Raw genomic sequence first — 17,361 nt, forward strand, 5'->3', positions numbered from 1 at the left:
TTGCCACACTCTATGATTTATCAGTTTTACCTGAGGGCGCTGGGCGTGGCTGACATCCACCTTCCCACGGGCGGCCTCGCACCGCCGGGCCAACAACAAAGATGTCCGCTCTGTGATCTTTGGCCAAGAGCGCCTGCGCACGGCTACTGGTTGCCTGCAAGTGTATGTGCGCCTGCGCAGTGGTGGTGTCTGGAGCGGGAACGGTGCGCGGCTGCGCAATGCTGCTGGTTGCTTGGCTGAGTCCGCGCCTGCGCAGTGTTGCCGGGCAGCGGCCATGGCGTACCAGCTGTACCGCAACACCACGCTGGGCAACAGCCTGCAGGAGAGCCTGGACGAGCTCATACAGGTACCGCACCCGCGCCAGGACCCGCACCCGCACCCAGAGGGCCCCGGCCTTCACACCGCTGCCGCAGTGACGCCAGCTCACGACTGGCCCGGTCTGCGCGCCGCCATTCCCTCTGCCTCCCCCCCAACCCCCCTCCTCACGTTACTCTTCGACCCCACCTGACACTATATCCACCCCACTCCCCCCCCTTCACGGAACCCCACCCCTCCTACATCTTTCCCCTCCCCCCCCCGTTCCTCTCCACGACCGCCCCTACCTCTCCCCCCCTCACACACCCCTCCCCCCCACACACACCCCCTCCCCCCCCCCCACACCCCCCCCCTCACACACACACCCCCCCCCCACGCACACCCCTCCCCCCCACACACACCCCTCCCCCCCCACGCACACCTCTCCCCCCCACACACACCCCTCCCCCCTCACACACACCCCTCTCCCCTCACACACACACCCCCCCCCCCACCGCACACACCCTCCCCCCCCCACACACACCCTTCCCCCCCCGCACGCACCCCTCCCCCCCCACACACACCCTTCCCCCCCACACACACCCCTCCCCCCCCCACACACACCCCTCCCCCCCCACACACTTCCCTCTCTCCCCACACATACCCCTCTTCCACACCCCTCTCCCCCCCCCCCACACACCCCTATTCCCCCCGCTCCCCCAAATGCCCATTCTCTCCTCCCACGCCTTCACAAGGAGTTTGTTGTACTCTCCTCAATTCCACTCGTATTGGTTGATTTTTTTTTAACTCCTCTCTCTTTAGTCTCAACAGATCACTCCTCAGTTGGCACTGCAAGTCCTGCTACAGTTTGACAAAGCGATCAATAATGCTTTGGCTCAGAGAGTACGCAATCGAGTCAACTTCAGGGTGAGATCATTTGTCGTTCTTTCAGTGCTTTGGCATCAAAATATTTCTTTGCTCTTGTCCTACCAACAAAAACATTAACTTCAGTCGGTAACACTGAGCTCCTGCTCTACACCCCCACCCCATCTACTCTTATCATCCTAGACGTCATTCTTTTCTCATAAACATAGAACGGTAGGGCAACACAGCAGTAGAGCTGCTGTCTTACAGCACCAGAGACCCAGGTTTGATCCTGACTATGGGTGCTGTCTGTACAGAGTTTTAACGTTCTCCCCGTGGCCTGCGTGGGTTTTCTCTGGGTGCTTTGGTTTCCTCCCACATTCCAAAGACGTGCAGGTGCGTAGGTTAATTAGCTTCTTGAAATTGCCTCGAGTGTGCAGGATCGAACTAGTGTACAGCTGATCAAAGGTTGGCGTGGACTCGGTGGGGCGAAGGTCACCCATTCCTTCTCTACAGAGATGCTGCCTGTCGCGCTGAGTTACTCCAGCATTTTGTGTCTTATCTTCCTAAACCAGAATGGCTGAAAACTATTGCCTGTGAAACACAATGCAGGGGACGGCACAATGGTGCAGCAGCAGAGTTGCTGCCTTACAGCGACAGAGACCTGGGTTCGATCATGACTAAGGGTGTATGAAGTTTTCATGTTCTCCCCGTGACTACGTGGGTTTTCCCTGGGTGCTCCAGTTTCTTGCTATTGAGGGATGCTTCTTGCTTCTTGCTATTGAAGGAGTGGGTGCTTCTTGCTATTGAGGGAGTGCAGCGTAGGTTTACAAGGTTAATTCCCGGGATGGCGGGCCTGTCATATGCTGAGAGAATAGAGCAACTGGGCTTGTACACTCTGGAGTTTAGAAGGATGAGAGGAGATCTCATTGAAACATATAAGATTGTTAAGGGTTTGGACACGTTAGGGGCAGAGAACATGTTCCCGATGTTGGGGGAGTCCAGAACCAGGGGCCACAGTTTTAGAATAAGGAGTAAGCCATTTAGAACGGAGACGAGGAAACACTTTTTCTCACAGAAGTGGTGAGTCTGTGGAATTCTCTGCCTCAGAGGGCGGTGGAGGCAGGTTCTCTGGATGCTTTCAAGAAAGAGTTAGATAGGGCTCTTAAAAATAGTGGAGTCAGGGGATATGGGGAGAAGGCAGGAACAGGGTACTGATTGGGGATGATCAGCCATGATCACATTGAATGGCGGTGCTGGCTCGAAGGGCCAAATGGCCTACTCCTGCACCTATTGTCTATTGTCCTCCCACATTCCAAAGACATGCAGGTTAATTGGCTCTGATAAAATTGTACATTGTCCCTAGTGTGTGTAGGATAGTGCAAATGTGCGGGGATCGCGGGTCGGCATGGACTCGGTGGGCCGAAGGGCCAGTTTCCGCGCTGCATCTCTAAACTAAACTCTAAACAAAAACTCCCCCCAATTGTTATTTGCTCGTCTTGGATGAGCCCATTTTGAATCCAATTTTGTCACTTTCTTGATCACACATGCTTCTTTATGACTTGCCTGGCACATTGGAGCTTGTCAAGATATTTGCTAATATCCATATGGACGTCAAGCACGTTGTCCCCGATGAAGGCAAATCCTTCCCGGGGCAAATCCCATGCTGTCTATCCCGAATTAAACTCTGCATTTAGAAAAGAAAATGTGTAAGTTTTCCTCATACTTGACTCCAAACTTGACAAAGTTAAATAAAGCCTGCCAGTGATTTGGCTGGAGTAGGTTTCCGATGGAAAACGTCACCTATCCATGTTCTCCAGGGATGTTGCTTGACCCACTGAGTTACTCCAGCACTTTGTATCTTTGATTGATTAGTTCATCTCTCTTTGGCCCTTTAGACTTAAGAGATACAGCGCGGAAACAGGCCATTCAGCCCACCAAGTCTGCGCTGACCAGTGATCCCCGCACGCCTCGTGCACTAACCTACACAATGCACTAGGGACAATTTTTTTAAACATACAGAAGCCAATTAACCTACATACCTGTACGCCTTTGGAGTGTGGGAGGAAAGCGGAGCACCTGGAGAAAACCCACTTTGTCACAGGGAGAACGTACAAACTACATACAGACGGCACCCGTAGTCAGGATGGAAGCTAGTTCTCTGGCGCTGTAAGGCATTATCTCTATTGTACGCCCACACTGTTATCCTTCTTTAAGGAGGCCAAGTCAATGGATATTTTTACATGGAGATTGGCAGATTCTTGATTAGTTAGCGTGTCAGGGCTTATGAGGAGAAGGCAGGAGATTGGGATTGTGAGAGAAAGATGGATCAGCCATGAATGAATAGCGGAGTGGACTTGATGGGCTGAATGGCCTAATTCTGTTCCTAGAACATAAACATGAGCAATGCCCTCCCTGTCCTCCTTTAAACCATATAAGTAATGACTAAAATAAACGTTGTCTCTCTTTTTTTTTTAAATTGTTGGCCTATTGCTGACGCTTGTGTTTGGTTGTAATGCTGAGCACAGCCCAGTTGTCTTTTGTCGATTTTCCAGCTTTGGTCCTCCTTTACAAACTCCCATTTTCTGCCTTCCATTTCCACTTCTTCAGTGCGCCCACTGTATTTATGCTCAGTTTCCCCAACTTGCCAGGCTATTTCAGATGCAGTGGAAGTATGCAGAGTGTAGTAGGACATGGGAAGGCGAAGGGGTGGAGTGTCACTGGGGGGGGGGTGTGAAGGGGAAGGAGGGTGTCTCCATCGTTAGGAAGGTGTCCGATTGCAAGATGGGGGAGGGGGTCGTGAGGCTTGGATTCTGCTCACCTGGGGTAAGTGTTAAGGCTCTGCCTTTTTAGTTTAGTTTAGAGATACAGTGCAGAAACAGGCCCATTGGCCCATCGAGTCCATGCTGACCAGCGATCCCCGTAAGCTAGCACTATCCTACACACTAGGGACAATTTAAAATTGCACGGAAGATAATAACCTACAAAACTTGCACGTCTTTGGAGTGTGGGAGGAAACCGGAACACACAGAAAAAACCCATGCGGTCACAGGGAGAACCTGCAGACAGCACCCATTGTCAGGATCGAACCTGGGCCTCTGGCGTTGTAAGGCAGCAGCTCTATCGCTGCGCCACTGTGCCCGCCCCAGCCTATTTCAGGGAATCTTGAAATGGGTGAAACTCTAGCCTAAGCCTGGGGATGTCTACCTGCGATCTCTTGTAACTGTAAACGTTTTTGCTGTGTTATCTTTCAAATTAAAATGATTGATTTTGCCGATGGTTTATAATGTAAATGAATGAATTGTTTCATGGTTTTGCTTGTTTTAAAGGGCTCTCTGAATACGTACAGATTCTGTGATAATGTGTGGACATTTGTCCTCAACGATGTGGAGTTCCGAGAGGTGACTGAACTCGTGAAAGTCGACAAAGTGAAGATTGTAGCCTGCGATGGCAAAAGTGAGTTGGGGTTTGATGACAAAGTCTTGCGTGATCTCAATATCAACTGTCTTAGTAACTATCTTTTTATCTTGCATTAAATAAGACTTAATACTACATAAACACACACAGCACTAGAATAACTCAGTGGGTCAGGCAGCATCTCTGGAGGGCATGGACAGGCGATGTTTTTGGTTGGGACCCTTCTTCAGACTGATTGGAGGTGTGGGCAGGACAAAGCCTGGCAAGTGATAGGTGGATATAGGTGCGGATGGGGGGGGTTGATTGGAAGATGGGTGAACAAGACTGGAGGTGATAATCAGACAAAAGATGTATCGGATAAGGAGAGAAGGTGAGTGAAATGTAAAGCCGGAGGGAGGGATTTAGGTGGAAGAGGACAGGATAGTGGTGGAGGGATAGTGAGAGAAATGGGTGCAGTACTGGAAAGAGACAGGAGAACAAAAGGATTGGGGGAGAGGCTGTTACCAAAATTTGGCAAAATCAGTAGGTGGCGCAGCGGTGGAGTTTGCACCTTACAACGCCAGAGACCCGGGTTCGAATCTGACCATGGGTGCAGTTTGTACGTTCTCCCTGTGACCGCGTGGGTTTTCTCCGGGTGTTCAAGTTTCCTCCCGCACTCCAAAGACGTACAGGTTTGTTGGTTATTTGTCTTCAGTAAAAATTGGAAATAGTCCCAAGTGTGTACTTGAATGAATCTGTGGATGAAGGATTTCAGTTGCAAGGTTAGACTGGAGAATGATTTGCAGACACAAGGAAGTGTGTGCCTGGTACACAAAAGTGCTGGAGAAACTCAGCGGGTGCGGCAGCATCTATGGAGCGAAGGAAATAGGAATCATTTCGGGCCAAAACCCTTCTTCAGACTTCAAACGAAGTGTGTGCCTGGTTCGCTGGTCAGTGCGGACTCAGAGGGCCAAAGGGCCTGTTGCCGCGTTGTATGTCTAAAATCAATGTTCAGACTGTTGTGTTGTTAGCAACCCTAGTGGAATGAGGTGATACAGATAGGCGACGCTTTGGGTCACTCCAGCACTTTGTGTTTTTTATTTGTCATTCAGCATCTGCAGTTTCTTGTGTCCCTACTTCATACCAATATTTTTTTGTGGTTTTTAAATTCAGTTAGATGATTTCATTTAGTTTGCAGCTCCAGAAATTTAATTTTAATACGGAATATCTGCATTTGCCTGAAAGGATAACGGTTCTGTTTTAATTGCTAACTTTGGTAACCATGTCACTGGAGACTATTGAGAAGGGTCAGTGAATGCAGAGTTGCCGCTGGTCGAGAGTTGAACAAGTATTGATTGTTTTAACTGAGTTCAGGCCCTTGACGGAATTGCATGGTAACAAATCACCCAGATTATTGTCCATTATCCTTTCTCTATGATTTTCAATCCCTTTTCTTTATCCAATCTGCCTCTTTGTCCCTTTATATGTGATCTTTTAACTCTAGAAGTGATCAGTGGAATACGGATACAGAGCAGGCAAATAACCTAGTGTGGATTGGCATAAAAAATGGAATTCCCTCTGGATCATACTATTAAGGCAATGCACTAGGCTGCTGTAGCCCAGCCTCATCATATAGCTCTCAATTTGTTTCTCCTGTGCTCTGCTATCAAATCCCTCTCCTAATCTTGTATAAAACATTTTTGGCTTCAAGTAATATTGTTCTATCTACCCAATCTGTTTTCTTTAAATGCTATTTTACTCTGATCCAGTCACGATTCCTAGATATTGGCTAGATATCCTGTTTTGGAGCCATCAGCAAATGTTGCCAGGACCCTCAAAGTGGTGTTTTAGTTTAGTTTAGAGATACAGCGCGAAAAACAGTCCACACCGACCGATCCCCGCACAGTAACACTATCTTACACACACAAGGAACAATTTGCAATGATACCAAGCCAATTAACCTACAAACCTGTATGTTTTTGAAGTGTGGGAGGAAAAGAGAGATCACGGAGAAAACCCACGCAGGTCATGGGGAGAACGTGCAAACTCGGTACAAACAGCACCCGTAGTTGGGATCGAGCCTGGGTCTCTGGCGCTGTAAGGCAGCAACTCTACCGCTGCGACATCGTGCCGTTCTTTGCTTCTGGTCTGCCTCACTCTGAAGGTGTCTCCTTGAGATAGTTGTTACTTTGCAGAATTAGGCCATTTGACATTTGAGTCGTTTCAAGCTCCGAGTTGAGCTATCTTGTTAAAGCCCTGCCCCACGGTACGAGTTCATTCCAAGAGCTCTCTCGAGTTTAAAAAAAAAATCAAACTCGTGGTAAGCACGGAGAATGAACGTGTGGGTATGTCGGAGCTCGGGGACGTCTCTTAGCACCATAGACAATGCCCACAATAAGGTAACGATGAATCGGACAGAAGCCTAGCTTATGAAAGGACCTTCAGAAGCCTGATAACAGGGAGAGAAATTGTTCCTGAGTCTTGTGGTGCAGGCTTTCAAGCTTCTGTACTGTTGGATAGGAGCAGGAAGAAGAGGAGTTGACTGGGGTCTGACCAGTGTTTAAGAAGGGTCTAGACCCAAAACGTCACACATTCCTTCTCTCCTGAGATGCTGCCTGTCCCGTTGAGTTACTCCAGCTTTTTGTGTCTATCTTAAGTGTTTGATTATGTTGGCTGCTTTTCCAAGGCAGTGTGAAGTGTAGATGGAGTCAATGGTGGGGAGTCAAGTCTTTATTTGAATTTGAATTTAGTTTTATTTGTATAGGGACAGTGCATATTAATAAACATTTACATGTAATACGCAAGATTGTAGCCAGTAGCTAATTTCCATCTTTAGTCCCTCTGGTAAACAAGGTAAACACATCACAACACAATCAATAAGAAAAGAGACAAAAACAAAAGACAAAAACAAAACAAAACAAACAATATGGTTTAGCCTGCAGTCATAACATAGAATAAATAACAAACACTCAACACAGTTTAAAGTCCCAAAGTCATTGTCTCTTCCCTCCTTGCTCTCCCTCTGTGCTGAGGCAATCCAAGCCTCCGATGTTGTGACCCCGCCGGGTGATGGTAGATAAGTCCCGCGGCTGAATCCGTGCTCCGCAAACGGGCCGGTTCAAACACCGCAGCCTGGGCGGTCAAAGCTGCCACCCTCCAGTCCAGCTGACGAATTCCGCGGCCCGGGGCGGTCGAAGCCAATGACCCCAGATGCACTGGGCTACATCCTCAAGTCTCTGCAACTTCTTCCGGTCTAGGGCAGAGGTGTTTCCCAACCAAGCTATGATGCATGCTCCACGCTCAATAGCCCGACGTACCAAAAGTCGTCTTCGGCACTAAATCTATGCCCTCTAGTTCTGAATCGTCTACTGCCCTGTGTAAAACTCTGACTCTCTATGCCTCTCAGTTTTATAAACCTTATATTAATGTCTGGTGAAACAGCTGAAGTTCCCACAGCACATTGCCACGACCACCTTGAGGCCAGATATCCTCCTGGTCTCAGAGGCGACCAAAAACATCGTCTTGTTGGAACTGACTATGCCGTGGGAGGCCCACGAGAGGAAGATGGCCAAGTATGAAGAGCTGGTCATAGACTGCCGCAAGCAGGGCTGGAAGGCAAGGTGTATGCCCATCGAGGTTGGTTGCAGAAGTTTTGCAGGGCAATCGCTCTACAAAGCCTTGAGTGCACTGGGCATAAACGGAGTGGTGAGGAGAAGGGCTATCAGGAACACCACAGAGGCAGCGGAGAAGGCCTCGAGCTGGATCAGGAGAGGAGGTCCATGGGGAGGAGCGAATGCCACCTGAACACAAGTCGTGGTCTGATCAACCCCGGCTGGGTCACCTGGGCGAGGGTGTCTGATGTTGAAAGACCCAATGACCCCAGGTTACATCACTGATGATGTGTTCAGGAGCATCTATCGATGTATTTGTATCAATCATGTCACCCCTCAGATATTCCAGTGAGAATATATCCAGGGTGTCCTTTCTCTCCTTATCACAGCAGACCTTGCATTCCATAACATCCTGGTGAACCTCGTCTTGGTTTAGTTTGTCACGTGGGTCACAGTGAACGGCTTTTGTTGCATGCAAACCAGTCAGCGGAAAGACAATACATGATTACAATCGGGCCGTTCACAGTGCAGATACACGTTAAGGGAATCGCGTTTAGTGCAAGCTAAAGTCGGTTAATTGGCTTTGGTTAAAATTGTAAATTGTCCCTAGAGTGTAGGATGCCTTTTAATCTATTTGGGTAGTTCACTTAAGTGACTCAAAGTCCCTGGTGGTCTTTAAGTTTAGAATATTGTTTCTTGCTTTCAAATAGAATCTTCTTTTGGGATGAGTTTCAATAGACTGTTCTGGTGAATTGGATAACTGGAACTAACAATGGCCTGGTGGAATGGGGAGATTGGTGGTGTGTGGTTACAAGAGGAGGAAGGGTGGCAGATTTAAAGGGGGAGGATGAGGACATGCCATAGAATGTAGGGTGAGAATGTAGCTTAATAATAATAATGGTGCATCAGTAAAAAGTTCAAGAAAAATGATTTATAAATCTAAAGTTAAAGTCAATGTATCGAGAGGATTTGAGTATACGAGCAAGGAGGTCCTACTGCAGTTGTACAAGGCCTTGGTGAGGCCGCACCTGGAGTATTGTGTGCAGTTTTGGTCTCCTAGTTTGAGGAAAGATATTCTTGCTATTGAGGGAATACAACATAGGTTCACCAGGTTCATTCCCGGGATGGCGGGACTGACATATGATGAAAGAATAGATCAACTGGGCTTATATTCACTGGAATTCAGAAGGATGAGAGGGAATCTTATAGAAACACTAGACTATGAGGGACCCGTTGGGTCCCAGTCATACTGGAGGCCCATTCCCCAATGCAATATTCCACCACTCACCTGCTCCCCCAACGCAACGGCAGGAGCATTCTGCAGCCAGGAGAGGGGGATGGCTTCAGGCAGGGCCTGTCGGGGGCTGGTGAGAGTGTGGGTGGGAGGGGTTGTGGGGGTAGGGAGGGTTGTGAGGGTAGAGGGGAGGGGGAGGGGATGTGGGTGGTGGGGATGTGGGGGGGCGACTGCCAGCCTCATATCAGGGTCGCCAAAAGATTTTGAACATTTCAAAATCCAGCGGCGACAAAGAAAATGTTGCGACACTTGAACAAACACCGCGTGCCAAACGTCATCACACCGCAAATTTTTCGGTGACCTGATACGTCAGTCAATGATGCCGGCAGTCGCCGAAAACATCGCCAAGTGGGACAGGCCCGTGAGAAGATATTGTAGGTTTAGAGGGAAAACATAAAATGCTGGAGTAACTCAGCGGGTGAGGCGGCATCTCTGGAGAGAAGGAATGGACGACGGGTCGGGTCTGAAAAAGGTCTCAGTCCGAAATGTCGCCCATTCCCTCTCTTCAGAGATGCTGCCACACTGCAGAGTTTCTCCAGCATTTTGTGTCTACGTTCGATTTAAACCAGCATCTGCACTTCTTTCTTACACACAGGTTTGGAGGGATATGGGCCCAAAGCAGACAGGTAGAACTAGTCTAGATGGGCCAGTGTGGGCAAGTTGGGCCAAAGGACCTGTTTCCACACTGTATGGCTCAATGACTCTAACTGCAGGTGCTAGTTTAACAAATAAAGCAATCTGCTGGAATAACTCAGTGGGTCAGGCAGCATCTCTGGGGAACGTTTTGGGTCAGGACCCTTTTTCAGTCTGATTGTGATGGAGGGGAGAAAGTTGGAAAAGAGGTGGGGATGAGACAAAGAGCAAGTGATAGGTGGATATAGGTGAGGGTGGGTTGATTGGCAGATGGGTGGACAAAGACTACAGATGAAAAGGAGACAGAAGGGTGTCGAGTGACGAAGGACATTCTTGCTATTGAGGGAGTGCAGCGTAGGTTTACAAGGTTAATTCCCGGGTGGGCGGGACTGTCATATGCTGAGAGAATGGAGCAGCTGGGCTTTTACACTCTGGAGTTTAGAAGGATGAGAGGGCATCTCATTGAAACATATAAGATTGTTAAGGACTTGTACACACCAGAGGCAGGAAGCATGTTCCCGATGTTGGGGGAGTCCAGAACCATGGGCCACAGTTTAAGAATAAGGAGTAAGCCACTTTTTCTCACAGAGAGTGGTGAGTCTGTGGAATTCTCTGCCTCAGAGGGCAGTGGAGGCAGGTTCTCTGGATGCTTTTAAGAGAGAGCTAGATAGGGCTCTTAAAGATAGCGGAGTTGGGATATGGGGAGAAGGCAGGAACGCGGTACTGATTGGGGATGATCAGCCATGATCACATTGAATGGCGGTGCTGGCTCGAAGGGCCGAATGGCCTACTCCTGCACCTATTTTCTATGTATCTATGTAATAATACTGGATTAAACGGTTAATAGGCTCCCTAATTGTAATACAATCTGTGAGAATTAATCAAGTAATAAGAGATGCCTATGGCAAATGGAATCATGAGGGACTTTAATCTTCACAGAGACGAGGTAAATCCTGTTGGCAATAGTAATGTGGAAGATGTTTGGGGCATTGCCTTTTGGAGCAATCTTACTCGAGCAACTAGGGAACAGGCCATCTCTGACTGTTTCTTGTGTAATGAAGCTGGGATAATTATACTTGCGGTAAACGACACTGGGATGAAGGAAAATGAGCAAGTGTTCTGTTTAGTTCAAGAGAAAGGCAGTTCAATAGGACTGGATGGTTATGTCGATATCAGGGATACATTGATGGGGAAATTAGATAAAATAATTTGCTTCCACTGCTACCCCTGGCAGTGCAACCCAGACCAAACTGTTGCTGCATTATAAAGATTTTCCTTCAAGTCACCTTTCGTTCTCACGCCACCACTGGATGCCATTTAAAGAAACTTCACACTTTCCAACGTGTGTGTACATTCTGCCGAGGGAGAAATCTCCACAAGAAAGGCGATCCATTTGTGGTTAATTAAGGTTAAAGACCTTGTAACATCAAAAAAGAAGCATACAACAGTATTAAGAAGAACAGCAAGTTTGTGCATTGGGAGTTTTTCTGGAATCAATTACCAAGAAACTGCTTCGAGGGAGAAGTGAGAATAAATTAGTCAGGATATATATATATATAAAAAGAATCGAGGAGTTTCAACAACTATTTAAACAGAGAGAACAAAATGTAATGTGGATTCCAAAGAAAGAATTCCATGAGGACTGATACTGGGAAATAAAGCGCTGAAGTAAAAGTCCAAGTACCTGCCCAAATGCCACTTAGTTGGGTCAGCCTCCGGCAGCTCAATCCAGATAAACATTCTTTATCTGAAAGACATACTCTTCAGATCATCTTTAAATTTATCTCCTGATCTTAAATAGTCGTGAATAGACAAAAATGCTGGAGAAACTCAGCGGGTGAGGCAGCATCTATGGAGCGAAGGAATAGGTGACGTTTCGGGAGAGGAGGGGGGACGGGGAGAGGAGGAGGGGAGCGGGACGAGCGGCTGGGGAGCGAGCAGCGGGGAGCACCGTCACTCGCAGCGTAAGCAAGACGGCAGGCAGGCATGCAGATCAATTGTGACGTCATCAGCGAAACACAGCCGTTTTTTTCAACGTTTTTTTCAGATTTGTGAACATTTTCATTAACAACTCAAGAAATAAAGCACAAAATTTTCAGATAAGACGATTTCAGACTCCACAAGATAAATCTCTACCGGAATATGTAACGGTTATGCGTGTTGTGTGTGTGATCGCGCGCGCGCACACACACACACACAAAGCCTGAAATATTCAGATAAGTAAGATTTTGGACTCCACGGGAAAAATCTCTACCGGAATATGTTACCGTTAGCGTCTCGGTTTTTCGAGAAGATGTGATCACACACAAACAAATAAACACACACACAAACATCCACATACAAGATCAGACTTTTACTGGTTACTAGACCAAGTGGGACCCGTTGGCTCCCGTCCCCTCAACGTGCGGCCTGCAGCGTCACATACACACACTAACCACCTCCCTTGATATATTAATATTATTCATTCTCTCCTTTTAACCCATCCCCGCCCTATCCACCCACGCATAGGCCCCAACTTGCAGGCGTGTCTAGAGAGGGAGGGGGATAGAGAGAGGGGATGGAGAGAGTGGGGCAGAGTCTTCAAAATGTCTGGCTTTTTTGTACCTCAGCTGAGTTTAAAAGCCCAGGACAACCGTGTGGAATTGACTAAAACATGAGGCGGCCAAACATGAGATGACAGCTTGAGTTCCTACTTGCGTCTACGCCACTGACATCAGATATAACTCAGGACATTGTGGGAAACTAGAGGGGAAATTGCGGGAGCCCAGTTTGAAATTGACGGTGTATAAAATCATGAGAGGAATAGATTGGGTAGATGCACAGATTTTCTTGCCCAGAGTAAGTGAGTAGAGGACCAGAGGGCATAGGTTTAAGGTGAAGGAGAAAAGATTGAATAGGAATCTGAGGGGTAGCTATTTCACACAAAGGTGGTGGGTGTATGGAACAAGCTGCCAGAGGAGGTAGTTGAGGCAGGGACTATCTCAACGTTTAAGAAACAGACAGGTTCATGGATAGGTAGACAAAATTGCTGGAGAAACTCAGCGGGTGTGGCAGCATGCACGGGAGACCTGACCTTTTCTTTGTCGGGTCTCCGTTGTCGTTGGGGCTGCAACGAGGAGCGGCCTCCAGCAGGAAGACCGGGGGCTGTGGTGCCGACTACTCACCTCACCGTCGCGGAGCTGGCCGAGTCCAGAGCGGGTGGAGCGGTGGTGGACGCTGCTGCGGCCCGACCTCCGGAGATTCGGTGGCTGCAACTGCGGGTGTGGCGGACGGCGGCACCGGGAGCCCGCGGGTCCCTGGGAGGAGACCGCTTTTCGGGGCTTCCGCAACGGCGACTTCTCCCGCCCGAGTTGCGGGGTTGAAGAGCTCCTGGAGCGGGGCCTTACAGCACCGCCCCGCGCGGCTTGGAATGGCCACGGGACTGCGAGCGCACGCCAGGGGCTCTAACACCAAGACCCGGTGAGCGACCTTGCATCACCCGGCGTGGCTTTAATGGCCGCGGGACAATTCGCCATCGCCCGCCGGGGGCTTTGACTTTGACTCTGACATCGGGGGGGGGGAGTGCAGTGGAGAGATACGTTTTTTTGTCCTTCCATAGAATAGAATAGAATAGTTTCTTTATTGTCATTGTAACATGAACCATGTACAACGAAATTGTAAAATGTCAGCCAGTCAGTGCACCATTCAAACATTTCTAAAAGCTAACGATACATACAAAGTAAAATATTTAAAAAGATAAACAACTAAAATAAATATCATAAAAATAGCACGCATAAACACCCAGCCCTACATCCTTCTGTCGATTTCATGTATGTATGTATCGCCCCTGCGTTCCTTGGCGGCTACATTTAGTGCCTTTATAGCAGTGGGGTAAAAACTGTTTTTAAGTCTGTTTGTCCTTGTCCTTGTAGATCTGTACCGTCTGCCTGACGGTAACAGTTCAAACAGGGAGTGACCGGGGTGGGAAATGTCCTTTATAATACTCTGGGATTTTTTGATGCAGCGGGAACTGTGTAAGTCCTCCAAGGTAAGGAGAGGGCATCCGACAATCCTCTGGGCGTTGTCAATGGCCCTCTGGAGCGCTTTCCTCTGAGCCGCTGTGCAGCTGGTGTACCATACGCATACACAGTATGTTAGGAGGCTCTCAATGGAGCACCGATAAAAGGACAGCAGCAGTCTCTGAGTGATGTTATTCTTCCTGAGCACCCTCAGGAAGTGCAGTCTCTGCTGGACCTTTTTCAGCAGCGCAGAGGTGTTCACGCTCCACGTCAGGTCCTCCTCAATATGGATTCCCAGGAAGCGGAAATCCGCCACCCTCTCCACACAGTCCCCTCTGATAATTAATGGTACCATGTCCGTTTTATTCTTCCTGAAGTCTATTATTATCTCCTTGGTCTTTAAGGTGTTAAGGAGCAGGTTATTTTCTCCACACCACACTGTCAGCTGCTCCACCTCATCCCGGTAGGCGTACTCGTCCCCCCCGGAGATGAGTCCCACCACCGTAGTGTCATCCGCAAATTTGACAATGGTGTTTCTGTGGTGGGCGGGGATGCAGTCATGTGTGTAGATGGTGTAGAGCAGGGGGCTCAGCACGCAGCCCTGTGGAGAGCCGGTACTGAGGCTGAGGGCCGTGGATGTGTGATGGCCCACTCTGACTCTCTGGCTGCGACCCGACAGGAAGCTATTTATCCACATGCAGGTGGAGTGTGGAAGTCCCAAGTCCCCCAGTTTGTCCACCAGTTTGTGGGGAAGGATGGTATTAAAGGCAGAGCTGTAGTCCACAAAGAGCATCCGCACGTAGCTCCCCCGCTGCTCCAGGTGGGACAGTGCAGCATGGAGAGCTGTGGCTACAGCGTCCTCTGTAGATCTATTCGCTCTGTACGCAAACTGGTGGGGGTCAAAGCTTCGGGGCAGGAGTGATGTGATGTGACCCCGGACCAGTTTTTCAAAACACTTCATCACCACTGGTGTGAGTGCGACTGGCTGGTAGTCGTTGAGGCTGGAAATGTGGGGTTTTTTGGGCAAGGGGACTATGGTTGCGGACTTCAGACAGGGTGGAACAGTGGACTGGGCCAGAGACTGGTTGAAAATCCTCGTACAGACTCCAGCCAGCTGGTCAGTGCAGTCCTTCAGCACGCGTCCAGAGACGCCGTCGGGTCCAGTAGCCTTCCTTGGATTGATGGCCCGCAAAATGGCGGCGCACACAGTTGCAGCGGCTCAATGTCCTCCCATCACAGCAATGTGATGGATGTTTATGTAAATTATGTTGAGTCTTGGGTCTATTTGTTTGTAATGTTTGGCTGCAGAAACGACATTTCGTTTGGACCTCAAGGGGTCCAAATGACAATAAATTGAATTGTATTGTATTGTATTGTATTGTATGGAGCGAAGGAAATAGGCAACGTTGCCTATTTCCTTCGCACCATAGATGCTGCCTCACCCGCTGAGTTTCTCCAGCAATTTTGTCTACCTTCGATTTTCCAGCATCTGCAGTTCCTTCTTGAACAGATCATGGATGGGACAGATTTGGAGGGATATAGGCCAACCACAGGCAGGACTAGCGTAGCTGGGACATGTTGGCCTGTGTGGGCAAGTTGGGCCAAAGGGCCTGTTTCCACACTGTATCACTCTATGCAACATCACATTGTGGTGAAACGTGTCTTAGTGGCACAGTGGGTAGAGCTGCTTCTTTGGTGCCAGACACCCGCGTTAGATCCTGACCTTGGGTGGCATCTGTGTGGAGTTTGCACGTTCTCCCTGTGACCACATGGGTTTCCTCCGGTCTCAATAGACAATAGGTGCAGGAGTAGGCCATTTGGCCCTTCGAGCCAGCACCACCATTCAATGTGATCATTGCTGATCATCCCCTATCAGTACCCCGTTCCTGCCTTCTCCCCATATCCCTTCACTCCGCTATCTTTAAGAGCCCTATCTAATGCCCCTGTCCCACTTAGGAAACCTGAACGGAAACCTCTGGAGACTTTGCGCCCCACCCAAGGTTTCCGTGCGGTTCCCGGAGGTTGCAGGTGGTTGCCGGAGGTAGCTGGTAGGGAGACTGACAAAAACCTCCGGGAACCGCACGGAAACCTTGGGTGGGGCGCAAAGTCTCCAGAGGTTTCTGTTCATGTTTCCTAAGTGGGACAGGGGGATTACTCTCCCTTGAAAGCATCTAGAGAACCTGCCTCCACCGCCCTCTGAGGCAGAGAATTCCACAGACTCACCACTCTCTGTGAGAAAATAGTTTCCTCGTCTCGGTTCTAAATGGCTTACCCCTTATTCTTAAACTGTAGCCCATGGTTCTGGACTCCCCCAACATCGGGAACATGTTCCCTGCCTCTAGCGTGTCCAAGCCCTTAACAATCTCTCAACAGTCTCCTCCCGCATTCCAAAGACGTGCGGGTTTGTAGGTTAATTGCCCTCTGTAAATTGCCCCTATTGTGCAGGGAGTGGATGAGAAAGTGGGATAACATAAAACTGGTGTAGACGGGTGATCGATGGTCGGCATGGACTCAATGGGCCTGTTTCCAGGCTGTATCTTTCAATCAATCAATGAAAAAAACATTAAAGTGAGTCTTTACTTTTGTTACAGATACTGGTTCGAATGCTACCGAGTGATCCACGGCCGAATGAGGACCTTTCACTGAAGCAGCATGTAGACCGGACGTATAGTGAATGAATCTGGTGCTTAGACAGCAGTTTGCTGATCTCTGCTGCATCCAACATGGAACAAATAATGGGGCTTCAATGTATCCCTGGGGTGTACAATATCTGTGAGAATATTACTTTTTATAGACAGCGTACCTTTTTTATGTTTGAAAGTTGAATCTGTAATAAAGTTTTACGTAATGGTTTTCTTTGCTCATCCTGCACGAGTCTTGGTCTTTATTCTGGAGTGAGGGGAATAGTTGTCATTGGTTGATGTGTACGATCAAGGTGCCCAGAGCTGGGTAGAATGGGAATCTCCCTCCCTGGAACACTTGGCTCTGGATTAAGATCGAATGCAAGAGATGTGAGAATAATAGTATAGTATCCGGTGTGACCTTCATCCAAAGATCACTACTGATGTGGTCTTGGTCTCATAGAAACATAGAAAATAGGTGCAGGAGTAGGCCATTCGGCCCTTCGAGCCTGCACCGCCATTCAATATGATCATGACTGATCATCCAACTCAGTATCCTGTACCTGCCTTCTCTCCATACCCCCTGATCCCTTTAGCCACAAGGGCCACATGTAACTCCCTCTTAAATATAGCCAATGAACTGGCCTCAA

The 17,361-nt window shown here is 48.7% G+C and overlaps 1 protein-coding gene across 1 annotated transcript; it reads left to right on the forward strand.

Moving 5' to 3' along the window:
* Positions 1 to 235: 235 nt before the first annotated feature.
* gtf2a2 (general transcription factor IIA subunit 2) lies at positions 236 to 16,956 on the forward strand. Its single transcript, XM_033014877.1, has 4 exons — positions 236 to 346; positions 1,117 to 1,221; positions 4,488 to 4,614; positions 16,682 to 16,956. Exons 1-4 carry the CDS (start codon positions 275 to 277, stop codon positions 16,705 to 16,707), a joined length of 330 nt encoding a protein of 109 aa, XP_032870768.1. The 5' UTR covers positions 236 to 274; the 3' UTR covers positions 16,708 to 16,956.
* Positions 16,957 to 17,361: the final 405 nt, after the last annotated feature.

The sequence above is a fragment of the Amblyraja radiata genome, chromosome X (genome assembly GCF_010909765.2).
Source record: "Amblyraja radiata isolate CabotCenter1 chromosome X, sAmbRad1.1.pri, whole genome shotgun sequence".
NCBI classification, from domain to species: Eukaryota; Metazoa; Chordata; class Chondrichthyes; order Rajiformes; family Rajidae; genus Amblyraja; species Amblyraja radiata.

What these genes read in the sequence shown, in the direction of transcription:
- gtf2a2 (XM_033014877.1), top strand. Translation starts at nt 275, where the DNA reads ATGGCGTACCAGCTGTACCGCAACACCACGCTGGGCAACAGCCTGCAG. An exon ending in GCAATCGAGTCAACTTCAGG is followed by an intron (nt 1,222 to 4,487) that starts GTGAGATCATTT and finishes CTTGTTTTAAAG; the next exon opens with GGCTCTCTGAATACGTACAG. An exon ending in TGTAGCCTGCGATGGCAAAA is followed by an intron (nt 4,615 to 16,681) that starts GTGAGTTGGGGT and finishes CTTTTGTTACAG; the next exon opens with ATACTGGTTCGAATGCTACC.